The 14,084-nt window shown below is 38.0% G+C and overlaps 2 protein-coding genes across 7 annotated transcripts in view; one reads left to right on the top strand and one right to left on the bottom strand.

Moving 5' to 3' along the window:
* LRRTM3 (leucine rich repeat transmembrane neuronal 3) overlaps positions 1-13,077 on the top strand; it is a 160,310-nt gene extending 147,233 nt beyond the window's left edge. For both annotated transcript variants that reach the window (XM_020809416.3, XM_020809415.3), the window contains one exon: positions 10,033-13,077. In XM_020809416.3, the coding sequence (XP_020665075.2) occupies positions 10,033-10,221 (189 nt within the window). In that variant the 3' untranslated portion in view covers positions 10,222-13,077. The remainder of the gene's footprint in view (positions 1-10,032) is intronic.
* Positions 1-14,084, bottom strand: part of CTNNA3 (catenin alpha 3) — a 1,002,073-nt gene that overhangs the window by 717,185 nt on the left and 270,804 nt on the right. The window lies entirely within an intron of this gene.

Raw genomic sequence — 14,084 nt, 5'->3', positions numbered from 1 at the left:
TGTTCTGTAAGAAGATGTTCAATGCCTTATCAGCACTGAAATTTAGCAGTCGTTTTCTCTATCTTCCCAATTTTTCATGATCACACTGCAAAATGTTGTTAACAGTTCTGATTCTTTGCTCTCCATAGTGTGTTGTGCCTTTGAATAAAGAGTTCTAATAGTTCATCCTCTACAGGACTGGCCCAAGACTACATAAAGCATGGAAATCAAGCAGTGCTCGTCCCAGCCAACATTTTAGAAAGTTGTGCAGTACAATTCATACATCAGTTCCAGCTTTCATATTTACTTCCCCCATGCCAATACATCCGCTCATCTCCCAAAGGGTTCTCCAAAGCAAAATCTAAACTGCAATGTTAATAGTATGATAATGATATGCTACATTAATACTGAGTTCAATCAGTCATAGTGGTTCTTTGAGTAGATCTACTGAAATCAATGGGACTGAAGTTACATCATTACAGACTTAAGTTCCTTTGGCACTCTTGTTAGTCTGACTACCTTCGGATCAAACTGTCTAATGGCAATGGACTGGATTCAAATTAAATTAGTCGAATTATGTTATTACTGATGTCAATAAGATTTAAATTAAATCAAATTAAGGACTTTTGATTTCCATGGGAACTATGGTCAACTAACTTAGTCTAGATTTATCCCAATATGAATATAATTATATCAGTGCAAATAATATGAACATTTTATATGAATGCAGAAGGCAATAAAACAATGGCCAAAATCCTGTTGCTTAGCATAGTAAGTCACAGGTAGAGTAGTCCCATTTGAATCAATGAGGATTTGGTAAGTCAACTTCTCCAAAAGTTCTATTGATTCAAATTGGGCTACTCTGACTGCCAATATATAAATCAATATATAAACCGTCTTCGTGGCAAAGATATCACTTTTTGGTAAACAAATCTGAAGACAAGTTGCTTATTGTTCTTCTTAATTTTCCTTCCCAGTCCCTTGTACATTCATTTCATTGGAGAAAAGCCAAGGATACAACATGAACTATCGAAGTATTTTGCTTGGAAAGGGATGGCAAGCACAAATTGGTAATCTGTATTCACCTTAATCACACACTCAAAACATACACCCCAAATTTTGCAGGAGACAGAAAGAGGTGTCAACTAAGTCCACCATAGGTTATCCTGCTTTTTACTTTACAAAGAAAACTATACTATGTCCACATCAATTTCACAAAAATTATTCCTATAACCATGCTCAGGCTTATGATATTTTTTAAAAATGTGCCACGGTATTATAAGTTATTCTGCCGCCTTGAGACCACAAAATGATTATTAGCTTATTACGGAATGTACCACTATTAAACAATCAGTTGTTCCTTCTGGCGTGTCTGGGGACTATTCTGTTCATCTCCAGAAGTGAAATTATACATCATGAATTCAGCTTGACAGCAGACAGCACAGAACTAAACTTCCTCATTGAAAAGGGGGGGGGAGACTTTCCTTCTGCTTTTACTTTAGTTTATTAGGGTTTTATTAACTTCCCAAACCTTGCACTCTTATAGGAAAGGATGAAAACCTAGCATATACTGTAGTAATCTCTGCAAGAAAGCAGATAGAAGATGTTTTTTTCAAAAACCAGAAATTTTACGAATTCTAGCTTATGAATTTTTATGAGCAAACAGATATGGATCACCAGTCACATGCTGTACTCTGTGGTGGCTTCACCCTTAATAATGGTTTTGGATTCATTGCTCGGGAGAAAAGAAGATAACATCCACAGGATTCCTGACTCTTATGAAAAAAAATGTATATCTGTGACGGGATTTGGTATTAGATTATAAAGCTTGCATTATTTGTAACATACAGTCTGGCCACAATGTGCCTATTTTTTGAAAAGTTATATGATAACGCAGATCAAGTTGCTTGTTCTGGACATTGCATATACATTCATACCTACTTAGAAATGCACAGTTGTGTGGACATATGTTTTTCACAAGTCTGACTTCATCTGCCAAAAATCTAAGTTAATTACAGATGGTTTCTCTATTTCTAGATTGCAACACCCTATAAACAATAATGACTGGTCATGAATTATATCCTGCACAACATCCTTGTACTTCATTCAAGAACAACAGTTTGATCACATTAATTAATTAATATTTTCATTAATATAAACAAGTCCAGCATGTTTCATTTGTTTATTTTTCTGGCAAATAGTGATTTGTAAAATCAGACCATTGTCATTTTGAAAAACCAGTAATAAACCTTGCAAACAAATTACTAGTAAGATAAAAGCCAGTGGTTGTGTTTATTAGGAATAAACGTCTCTGAGCTTCAAATAGGGAAAGGCCAAGCGCATAGTGGTACAGTGTATGTTCATTGGGCATGAGGTCCCAGATTTAATTCCTGAAAGCCCTATTCAAAGAGGTGTCTTTGGCAGTGGAAATAAAACTTTCTGATCTGCTTCATATGTCAGAATAGTCTGGCAGGCTTTTGGGGACTATGCACCTTGATCTGTGAGTGAGCAGAAGGCACTATTTGCTGCGCTACCTAAGGCATCATAATGGTCCTAAGTGGGAGACCCATGATTGGATTTGCCACTGGTGGTGGTTGCTTAAGAACCATTCAGGAGCAGTCACAGGAATGAGAAGGGCCATTTGGGGACTGTGAAGTTGGATGATGTTGTCCTGTTTTCATAACAGATGCTTCCCTACTTGTGGCTGGCCCCATAGGACTAAGCAGGAGATTGTGTTAACCCTGCTTGCACAGTCCTGAGCAGATGTCCCTCACCTCTGCTACATGGCTGGTATTTTAAAAGAAACAAAGCCTAGGAGACTAACTATAGATTTCCCACTGACAACATTCCCTCTAAGGTGCACACACACGCAAGTGCACAGAGCTCCATCGGCACTGCACAGTGGCAGCCAGAGGTCAATGCCTGTTTACTTCCAGGTTTCAAATGAAACCCCACCCCCACACACACACAGGTGGGCGAGGTTCCCACACCACAGCAATGCAAATTAGAGGCAACGTTGCCCACTGCCATACTTTGTTCCACCCTTAACATGTATGTTCCTAACACGAAAAGTGATGAGGAACACAAATGACAGAGTAGCGGTAGTACAGGTATACACCAGGGGGCGATAACCAAAAGATCTTCCCTGAGATGATGAAGACGCCAAGCACCAGAGCAGTGTTGATAGAAGATGTTGTATTATTTATAGAATATATAGGTATATTTACAGCTAAGTCTTTGTTCTCAGTTCCAAAGTAATGCACAACAGTTTCCACAGAGTTTAGTGCATATATCAGAGTCAATGTCCAGTAAATAATTTCAGTAGTCGTATACCATACGTTCCATCCAACTAGCCAGAGTTCCTCTTCAATACCAAGCACGTAGGCACGGCTTCCTCCAGGATTCTAAAGCACAGGAACACGACAACTCTTCTCCACGAACACACCAACCAGCATCACCCACAACAACCCACAGATTGTGTATGCTTGGTCTGCTAGTTTTATCCCAGTATTGTCCAATCCTGTGATTACATTCACAGCTGTAACAATCACCTCAGCTGTGTATATTCAAGCTTTGCTTCACTTTACAGTACTGATCCTGACAATACTTATTGTCATGTTACAAACTGGATTTAACAATTCTATCAGGTTTAGCCCAAACCTGTCAACAAAGATTATATATTCTACTCCAGTTCCGTTAGGTACAATGCAGTGGAGAAATGTCTATGAAAAGAAAGTTTGATGTTCAACAGAAATATATTACATAGGGTAATGTATTTTAGGTGCGTATCAGGGTATTGAACATGAAAATCCTGTGACAGGGTCGTGGCAGGGGTTAAATGGACTTGAAATTCATTCTTGATTGATAGTCACTTGCATCTGAAGCACATAGCTAAGAGGCATTCACATGTGCTGTCTTTGCCAGAAAAGTCTTTCAGGATTGTACTACTTGGGATTTCTTGAATAAATGATTGTTTGTGGGGGAGACATAGAGCTGTAACACTGGACTTGTTCCATCAAATAATGACACTGTCTAGTGGCTCAGGACCTATTTTTCATGCACAATAATTAACAAGTATATCCCACTGAACTCACTGGGGTTTTTTTTCCACAGCAAACATAGTTATGCTGAGCTAAAAAGTCTTTGGCTCAAGTTCCACCGCAACTGTGAAATTCCTAGATGGCTGTAGGCAAGCCACAGTTTTCTCAGTGGCATCTTCCACAACTGAATTTGCAAAGATAGTAATGCTGACTTACCACACAGGGTTTTTCATTATTGTGAGGAGTGAAAAAACAATATATATGAAGCAGCTCCACATTAAAGAAAGGCTATATATATGCTAAGTATCTCCAAACCCCACCCACGAGGGAGGATCATCCCAATATTACTTCTCCTCATTTCCCCCAGTTCAGATCAGCATTGAAAAATGAATCAAGCACATGGTCCCAACTGACAGACAACAAGGGGTACACAAAAATTCCCAGCATCACTCAGCAGTTTGATCCGGAAAAAGATCAAGGTTAGCAAAACCTATCCAGTGACTCTTGCTCACTGGAAAATGATACTGAGATACAAGTTCATCTAACCAACCAACAACCTGCTGTCCATGTTGTAGTGATCTGTTTTGCCAAATGCAGGGGACGAGACCAAATGCTCTGCAGCAAGATTCTTGCAGGGCTAATAGCATCAAAGAGCTTGTGGTCATTTGCTTGAATCACTGACAGGTATTTGCTTTGTAGGCCAAGTAATGCTTATGTGCCTGACTCCTGCTTTACTCCTGCCTGACTCCACAGATTTACATGGTTCTCCTGGAAGGTAGCTTTGTATTGGTCCTGTGGTCAACTTAACTTCTGTCCCTGTTTACAGATGAAAGGATCAGGAACATGATGGGCCACAACTCTGGTGGAAAGGAAAACCTAGATCATATTTCATGTATAACCAGCTTTTTTTTTCTTTTTCTTTTTTTTTCTTTTTGAAAATCATGAGCTTTTTTCTCCTACATAATGAAATATTCTGGGTTTTTTGTTTTGTTTTGTTTTTGCTGTATGCCGGAGTTTTATTATATACTTTGCTTTCTCTTGAGATTGTATATAACATTTTGTCATTTCTTCTGCTTACCATTTCGGCAACATGCTTAGTCTCTAAAGGTCATTAGCTGCTTTCCACAAAGGCTTATATATATCATGTGTCAAATAGAGGTATTTTGTACTGTGTGGGTGGACAGTGAGACAAGAGTTCTCAACTAATTAGCAGCTACAGGTCTCCAGTTTTAGCTTTTCCTTTATAGCCAAAGTAGAGCATTTTGTATTATAGATAAGATGGGTATTCTTGTCTATTTGACACATTTGTCTTAAGTATTTTTAGAAGCTGGCCTGTTAGTTTTAGAAATAATTACATAGTTCCAATGCTCCCAACTTGTTTGTAATAGTCATAACTAGATTTTTTTAAAAAGAATGCTTCATTTTTAACCATTTCTCAAGTGTCACTAAAATAATTACTCATGGTTACTTTAAAAAAAAACCCTGTGGTACCACAAACTCTGCTCCCATCCACCTCGTTGTCACCTTAACAGCCATGTCAGAACAAAAAGTCTAGCATGAGCCCAGAGTTGATCCATAAGATGTTCCTCCTCAATCATTTAGTGAGGACACCTCAGTATCTATAAAAGTAACTAAGGTACAACAGGTACAAGCGAAACTGAAGAGACTGTGAATTAAAATAAATGTTTATGCGGTTATATTTTAGTTGTTGGGAAAGGGACTGGATTGCAAGTGGGCAGTAATTATACATTCGGCTACTTCCACGTTTCTGAAATTAAAACCGATAAGCCAGAATCCAACTGAATATTCATTCCAGTGTAAGTCCTGTGGTATAAATTTCATTAGCAAATTGCTGCTAGTTATGAAGCTGGTATTCATATAGCACCAAGTTATGTGACTGGCATGCAACAAGAAATACATGTGATGATGTTTTAAGTTAGAGGCAGTTCAGTACTGTACTGAGATTTATGTTGCTGGACTTAAAGCCAGCAGGCATATGTAACAGGATTCTAGCTATTTTAATCTATCTTCTTCCAATGGCCCAGTTATAAAGATTATACGTACTTTCTTCAACTAATTTTCTCAATGCATGTGTTCTTGTTGTTTAGTCGTTAGGTCGTGTCCGACTCCGTGACCCCATGGACCAGAGCACGCCAGGCCCTCCTGTCTTCCACTGCCTTCTGGAGTTGGTTCAAATTCATATTGGTTGCTTCGATGACACTGTCCAACCATCTCATCCTTTGCCGTCCCCTTCTCCTCCTGCCTTCTCCCTTTCCCAACATCAGGGTCTTTTCCAGGGAGTTTTCTCTTCTCATGAGATGGCCAAAGTATTGGAGCCCCAGCTTCAGGATCTGTCCTTCCAGTGAACACTCAGAGTTGATTTCCTTTAGAATGGATAGGTTTTTTTCCCCTTGCAGTCCAGGGGACTCTCAAGAGTCTCCTCCAGCACCACAATTCAAAAGCATCAATTCTTCGGTGGTCAGCTTTCTTTATGGTCCAGCTCTTGCTTCCATATATCACTACAGGAAAAACCATAGCTTTGACTATGCAGACTTTTGTCGGCAAGTTGATGTCTCTGCTTTTTAAGATGCTGTCTAGGTTTGTCATCGTTTTCCTCCCCAGGAGCAGGCATCTTTTAATTTCATGGCTGCTGTCACCATCTGCAGTGATCATGGAGCCCAAGAAAGTAAAATCTGTCACTGCCTCCATATCTTCCCCTTCTATTTGCCAGGAGGTGATGGGACCAGTGGCCATGATCTTAGTTTTTTTGATCTTGAGCTCTCCTCTTTCACCCTCATTAAGAGGTTCTTTAATTCCTCCTCACTTTCTGCCATTAGAGTGGTATCATCTGCATATCTGAGGTTGTTGATATTTCTTCCGGCTATCTTAATTCTGGCTTGGGATTCCTCCAGTGCTGCCTTTCGCATGATGTTTTCTGCATATAAGTTAAATAAGCTGGGGGACAATATACAACCTTGTCGAACTCCTTTCCCAATTTTGAACCAAACAGTTGTTCCATATCCAGTTCTGTTTCTTCCTGTCCCACGTATAGGTTTCTCAGGAGATACATAAGATGGCCAGGCACTCCCATTTCTTTAAGGACTTGCCATAGTTTGCTGTGGTACACATAGTCAAAGGCTTTTGCATAGTCAATGAAGCAGAAGTAGATATTTTTCTGGAACTCTCTGGCTTTCTCCATAATCCAGTGCATGTTAGCAATTTGGTCTCTAGTTCCTCTGCCCCATGTTACATGCTGTCAAGTCGGAACTGATTTATAACAACCCTAACACAGATATTTAAGTAGAGTGGTTTTACCAGTTCCAGTTCCCAGTGAGTTTCCATGTCTAAGTAGGGATTCGAATCCAGTTCTCCAGAGTCCTAGCCCATCACTCTATCCACCACACCACACTGGGAATCACCTCAATACCTGCTTCCATTCTGGATGCTCTTTTTATATTCAATACTGATCTTTAAAATGATTTTTAAAAATATAACACAGCTAAGCCAAAGCTAAGTAGTGGTACAGTTACATTAAGAAAATAAATTGGGTTTTGAAATTGAGTTAAAGTCATGTGGTAATCACATGATATTTGAGTTGGTGTGTGTGTGTGTGTGTCCTCTTGGGAAAATTTTTAATCCATTTTAAGCTATGTTGTACATTGTTTGACTACATGGGCTTTTAAAATAGTTGCAATTGAGGTTTTGTCATGCAGCTGCTCACCCTCATGTTGACCATTCACTGATGCTGATGCTGATGCTGTGGTGTTATTTTTAATATTTAGGTTCTTTCATTTCTTTCAAACTGATATATCAATATAAAAAGGTAAAGGTAAAGGTTCCCCTTGACAATTTCTGTCCAGTCGTGTTCGACTCTAGGGGGCGGTGCTCATCCCCGTTTCCAAGCCATAGAGCCAGTGTTTTGTCCGAAGACAATCTTCCGTGGTCACATGGCCAGTGCGACTTAGACACGGAACGCTGTTACCTTCCCACCGAGGTGGTCCCTATTGATCTACTCGCATTTGCATGCTTTCGACAGCAGCCTTGAAAACGTCTGACCGAGGGTGCTAGGAGACACACAAGTATATACGCACAAACACATACAGACACGACACACACAAAGACAGACACAGATACACACCAGAGTAGTAGCCAGCACTGGTAAGAGGGAACAAAAGAGAAATTCACCAGATTGACAAAGCCCCACAGTTTCTAGGTTTTTGAAAGAACACTTCCCCCACCTAATGCTTGCTGCCTTTTTAAAAAAGTCTTTCAAATTAGGATATTGCTATGTCAAAATAACAAATAGAAAACAAAACAAAATATATTGCAGCCTCGCGCGCGCACACACACATGCACACACACAGAGAGAGAGAGAGAGAACCAAAAAACAAACTTCCCAGGGGGGGAAATATCCAAGCTTCCAATTGTGTCATGTAGTTACCTTTAAAAATTCAATTTAAACCATGCTAAGCTGGATTCAAATATAGGTTTTCCCCCCTAGTGTAACCACACTCTATGCCCAATTCTAATCAGTATCTGAATGGTGGGAGGATACCTGGGAATTTTGTATAGCTTCCTTTGACTTGTGTGCAAAAACAAAAACAAAGAAGGTATCTTAAGCGAACCAATTTATGAAACCTTTCCATCCCTAGAGTAATCTGCTCCTGTGAAAACTCTAATTTAAATTTTATCATCTTACTGTTGGTATTCTCAGGCAGTTCCCTCCTTTTGATAAGGATCTCAACTGATATGGTGTTTATACAAGGCTCAGGTACATCGTTCCCCTGCAAAACGAGTGTCCTCACAATTTGTCTATACTTGTTCTACTCAAATACATTCATGCAGGAGGAGTAGCCCCACCTCAGCTGGTCTTAAATCTAGCAAAGAAGCTGGCAAGCAGAAAAGCAAGACAGAAGGATGGAGGATGGGGAAGAGTTACTATACTTCTGCAGAAGCCTCTTCTGTCTCCATTTCTCTGGGAGAAATGTGTCCCAAGTTTTGAGAGACTCCCATTTATGGGAAGTGGTGGCTGAAGTAATAGGTGCCTCCTGTGGGCATAACAAGATGAAATAAGGCTTTGGCAATTTGAAACCTATTTCACTTGGTTTGATTAACTCTGAGTAGTTTTTAATTGGGGTGTATTCAGCGCCGCATGAAGCCTCACTAAAGCAAACAACATTGCTTCATCCACCTATTTTTCTTCCATAGTTTAGGATTAACATCAAAGGAACCCTACATATAGCTTTCATTTCAGCATGGGTTTCCTGATGGGATGTAATAGTGGCAATTGTGACCTCAGCATGTCACAAAGGTACAATAGCAGTATTCACTGCAACACTCCAAGAGCTAGGATGGTGTGAAAAGCAGAATTATTATATTCCTTACTGAGGGACTTGAATTAAGATTTTTTTGGATCAAGATGAATAAACAGAGTACAGGAAGCCCAGAAATCTACATTTTTATGACCCTACTCATTGCTACACAACCATATCTAAAACGTATGTGAGAAGTGTGCTTCATCAAGAAGATTTATCCGATTTGAACCTTCCAACCTTGAAGGTAGGACAGGATTAAATTTGCAGTCAGAAAACTATGTGTTTCTGTCCTTAACAGGTGCTCTGTGAAAGAAAGGAAGACGTGTTCCAAAACCTTAGAACATTTGGGACATTTGTTAAAAAAATGGTGCATAAGTTTAAACTGCATAGGAAAATATTTTAGTGAATGGGCTAATTTGTACAAAAATTCCCACTGCTGAAAAAAGATACACTAAAATAATATCTAAATGTCTGCTCAGAAAAAAAACTTGCATGAAATCAGGGTGAAGTGAATGGAGTGTATCAAGTTTCCTAGTAATAAAAATATATTGACAAAGTAAATATTGAAAAATATGTTGCCCTTCAAATTACTACCCTAAATCTGCTATCTAATGGTGGGGGCTGTCATGATCCCACACCTAGATTAGCCCTAAACTGCCTCTTGGTTAACTAATCTCCATGTTTGTTTCCTTCTCCAGATACCTTTATCTATGAACGTGTCGACGTTTCTTGCATACGATCAGCCCACGATAAGTTACTGTGGTGTACACCATGAACTTCTTTCTCATAAGCCGTATGAAACAAATGCACAGGAGGAAACTATGGAGACGCACTTAGAAACTGATCTGGATCTGAGCACAATCACAACAGCTGCACGAAATCAGTGATAGCCTCAATTGGATCATGTGGTCAGAATTACAGCCCAGAGTTGCCACCAAATTTTTACTTCTCATGAAGGAGCAAGATTTTCTTCAGTGACAGATTCCAAAATTCCTTTCAGTTGGAAAAAAAAAAGAATTATACATTCAAACACAGATTGTTTCAAGTCTACAATTTGTAATTAGCTAAGTTGTGCAGTATTTTTTGACTTTAAAGAAAGAGTATGATCCTTAAAATCAATCTTTTTTCAAAACTCATCCTACCTACATGTAAAAATCTGTACAGATCTAATGTATTTTTTCATATTGTAAAGTTTCAATATACTGAGATGTACTGGTATGTACAGGACCATGATTTAATTACATCTTACTTTACAAATTTCAGTTTCTAAAAATTTAAATTAACAAAAGTTATATCTTGTGTTTTATTCAGAGTTTCTCAGTTTTGTAGGAACTGTTTTGTTACTGCTTTTAGGCCCAGAAAACAACAACAACCCTTCACTCTGAAATTCTGCACTGTGCTCTCTACATTGACTGCGTAGAGAATTCTGTCTACTTATTCCAGAAATAATTCATTAACCCAATAGGAGGTTGGATTGTTCAAGCTTACATAGGCAAAGGTGTGTGGGCTTTTTTTCCTAGAAAAAGAAATCAAAGATTTTTTTTATTGTTCTCAGAATTAACTGTTGCCTTGAATTACAGCCTGGTTTCTAAAGCAATGAAATGTAATGATAAAAAGGGATATTTTAACAACATATCTCTGGATGAATGACTCATTGTTTTATTCTTTCATGTAGTACTGTATTTTAAAAATGCACCACAGACAAAAAGAGCATTGAAGACAGACATGGTAATCAGAGCAACAAAGTTTCATTCACTTGAGGAAAAAGAGCAATTAATGGTTGACTAAAATATAGTTTTATTTAAATTCACTGTAATAACAGATAATACAATTGGGTAGCCATTATTAGACATGGTCTAATTCTCCAGACATTTGATCAGTACAAGGATCTTTTTTCACTGTTGCCGCTAAAATAATCATAAGTTGATATGCAAATTCCCAGGTTTCTACAATTAAAACTGATTTGACATACACAATATATTGCATATGGAAAGTTGTCTTGTAAGCCATGACCTCCCCAGGGGCTTGAGCTGGGCTGTTTCTATTCACAGCGCAATCAGAACACAAACAGAGAACAGAGGAGGGATAATATGCGGAGCTACACAAACCCTTTGAGATTATTGTTCAGCCATCCTGATACTTCTTTGGTTTTGTTACCTCAGACTGGATGCCTTCCAAACGCTCCATGATGGACACAGATCTGATTTGGCACAGCATCACAAAGAGTCCAAAATGATCACTGGCCATGGCATATGGGAAGCTGCTTTACACAGACCTACCGAGCCAGGAACTATTTTCAATTGCTGAACATGCATGTACAGTTGCAGTGCGTGAGCTGAACATTTCATGCATAGCCTCATCCGGATGTTTTCCCTTAGGAATGGATCACATCCAATGGAGTGAAATGTAGATAAACCTATTCATACAGTTCCTCCATTAGTGTGTTGCCATATAAGTCTGGCAGGAACTTCCGTCATGCAGTGTGACCCATTCAAGAGCTATGGTGTGAATCAGCTCCAAATCAGAGCCTAAGGAAATTTACATTTGGAAACTGGGGGATGTTGGAAGCGCTGAGCTGCATACTTGCTTCTGATTCACTATAGTAAACATGCTTTTGAATGCATCTCAAAGTAAAATCTTACACGTCTAAAAACTAAAAAAAAGGTCATACATTTCAAAGCTAACAAAAAACAGTCACTACAGACAGAAAGGAGCAAAAAAAATTATGAAAATCTCTTATTCTTATTTTTGTCCATTTATTGTTAGGCTGGAACAACTGTTAGCAGATCCCAAATCCTACATTTGAAATCATACATAGGATTAATCTATTTCTGTTTCATTATTTAATGCCTGAATATATATATACTCTTTTTTTAAGATTAAAACCCAAAGCCCTGTGTCTAGTTTAAAACACAGACAGATCTGGACCAAAAGGTAAATAAATATTAATAATCATGTGCTATCAAGTCAGTTCTGACTTATGGTGACACTTTTCGTGGTTTTCTAGATAGAGAGTACTAAGAGATGGTTCACCTTAACAGTAATAAATATTTTAATACAAACAGACCAAATCACAGGGCTGGGAAGGCGTTTAAGGAATATTTAAAAGGTCCAAATCTAAATAAATTACTTGTGCATTTCACCTACTCATGCAGTACTTGCTGACTGCCATTCAGTTGATGCAGAACTCATATATCTTATAGAATACAAAACTGTATTATTGCTAGGGATATTACAGTACTGCCACTTTAAAATAAAGGAAGGTTACATCAGTTCGACTGCTATCCTATCTCCACTAACCAGGGCATAATTCCATTAAAGCTCAGTGTGACTTACTTCTGAGCATATAAATACAAGATTGTGCAACTAGAATATGTACATTAAAGTGTTCAGAGGGTTACAGAAGACTTGGATTTTCCAAAATGTTAGGACAAAAAAAAAAATTCATATAGCAGTAACAATTCTTTTATATATATAATGTGTATATACATATATATACATTATTTAACTGCAAATCTATTTTTCTCAATATTTCCCTCAACTATTTTACAGTGAATTCAATGAATGAAAATAACAAATATGAATTCCACCATTTGTATAAAGCAACTCTAAAGAGGGAGGTACATTCAAAATATTGTTAAAATTAAAATGGAAAAGAAATGTTAAAAGAGAGTATACTGTATTATTTATTTAGCATCCTAGATTTTGTAACATATTTTGCATAAATTATTTGCTATTCAAAATATTTTATTTGTCATTTTTAAGACTCATCCTTTTCAGTTTCTGATTTGTTTATTGTATTGCAATGGTAATTCTTGGATTTTTTGCTCCTCATTTACTAACCTGGGCTTGAGCCAGGAGGTTTTGAAAACTGGTTTAGCTATTTGCAGTGGGTCATTTGAAAGAAAGAAGAAAAGATTCACAAACTTACACATCCCATCACACAATGTGGATTTGCTTTTTAGAATGGTTATGACAGTTTAAAGGAAATCTCAGTTCTTCCAAATTATTACACTGATAACTGTGCTGTATATCATTATAGTCCTTCCTCACTGTTTTCACACAAAGCTCACACAATGTATTACCATTATAGCATAGCAGTAACTAAAACAGTATTGTATGGATTCCCTTCTAGGATGACAAGGAATATAAAACTATGTGAACTCATTCACATGAACTGTTCTATGTATAAAATAATGTCCATGTTTTTCAGTACAGTATTAGGACAGGTACCATGCTGTGCCTCAACCTAAGAGCCAACATTCATGCAGGTTCATACTTTTCATATGTTACAGATTAATGAAAGCTTGGAGGGGATGCAGCACTGCAAAAAGAATCTCCTTCCGAACCTGTTTATTCATAAAACTAAATTTGTATGAATGTAATACATGCATATGCACAAGGGCTTTATGTAGTGTATATTTGGCTGGATATAGAGATAAGAAAAAAGTTTGCCCTTGTCTCAACTGTCAGTTGAGACAGGGGCAAACTTTTTTCATATCTCTATATCTTCATATCTTTCATATCTCTATATCTTTCTAATTCACTGTCAGTTGAGACAGATTGTTTTGACCTGAGATCTCTCCAACTTCTTCTACAAGAGATCTTACCTACACAACTGTGTCTTTTCTCTTTATGAAGCTATGCTCAAACAACCAGCACGTACAAAAGGATAATCTGCTTGACAACAAAGATGGAAACAATCTATTCAGTGCTCTTGCTAGTCCATGTAACAAGGCAGCAAGTTAGC

This window comes from Pogona vitticeps, chromosome 3 (assembly GCF_051106095.1).
Source record: "Pogona vitticeps strain Pit_001003342236 chromosome 3, PviZW2.1, whole genome shotgun sequence".
Classification (NCBI taxonomy): Eukaryota; Metazoa; Chordata; class Lepidosauria; order Squamata; family Agamidae; genus Pogona; species Pogona vitticeps.
The sequence above is the reverse complement of the archived record's forward strand: the minus strand, read 5'-3'. Positions and strand labels throughout refer to the sequence as shown.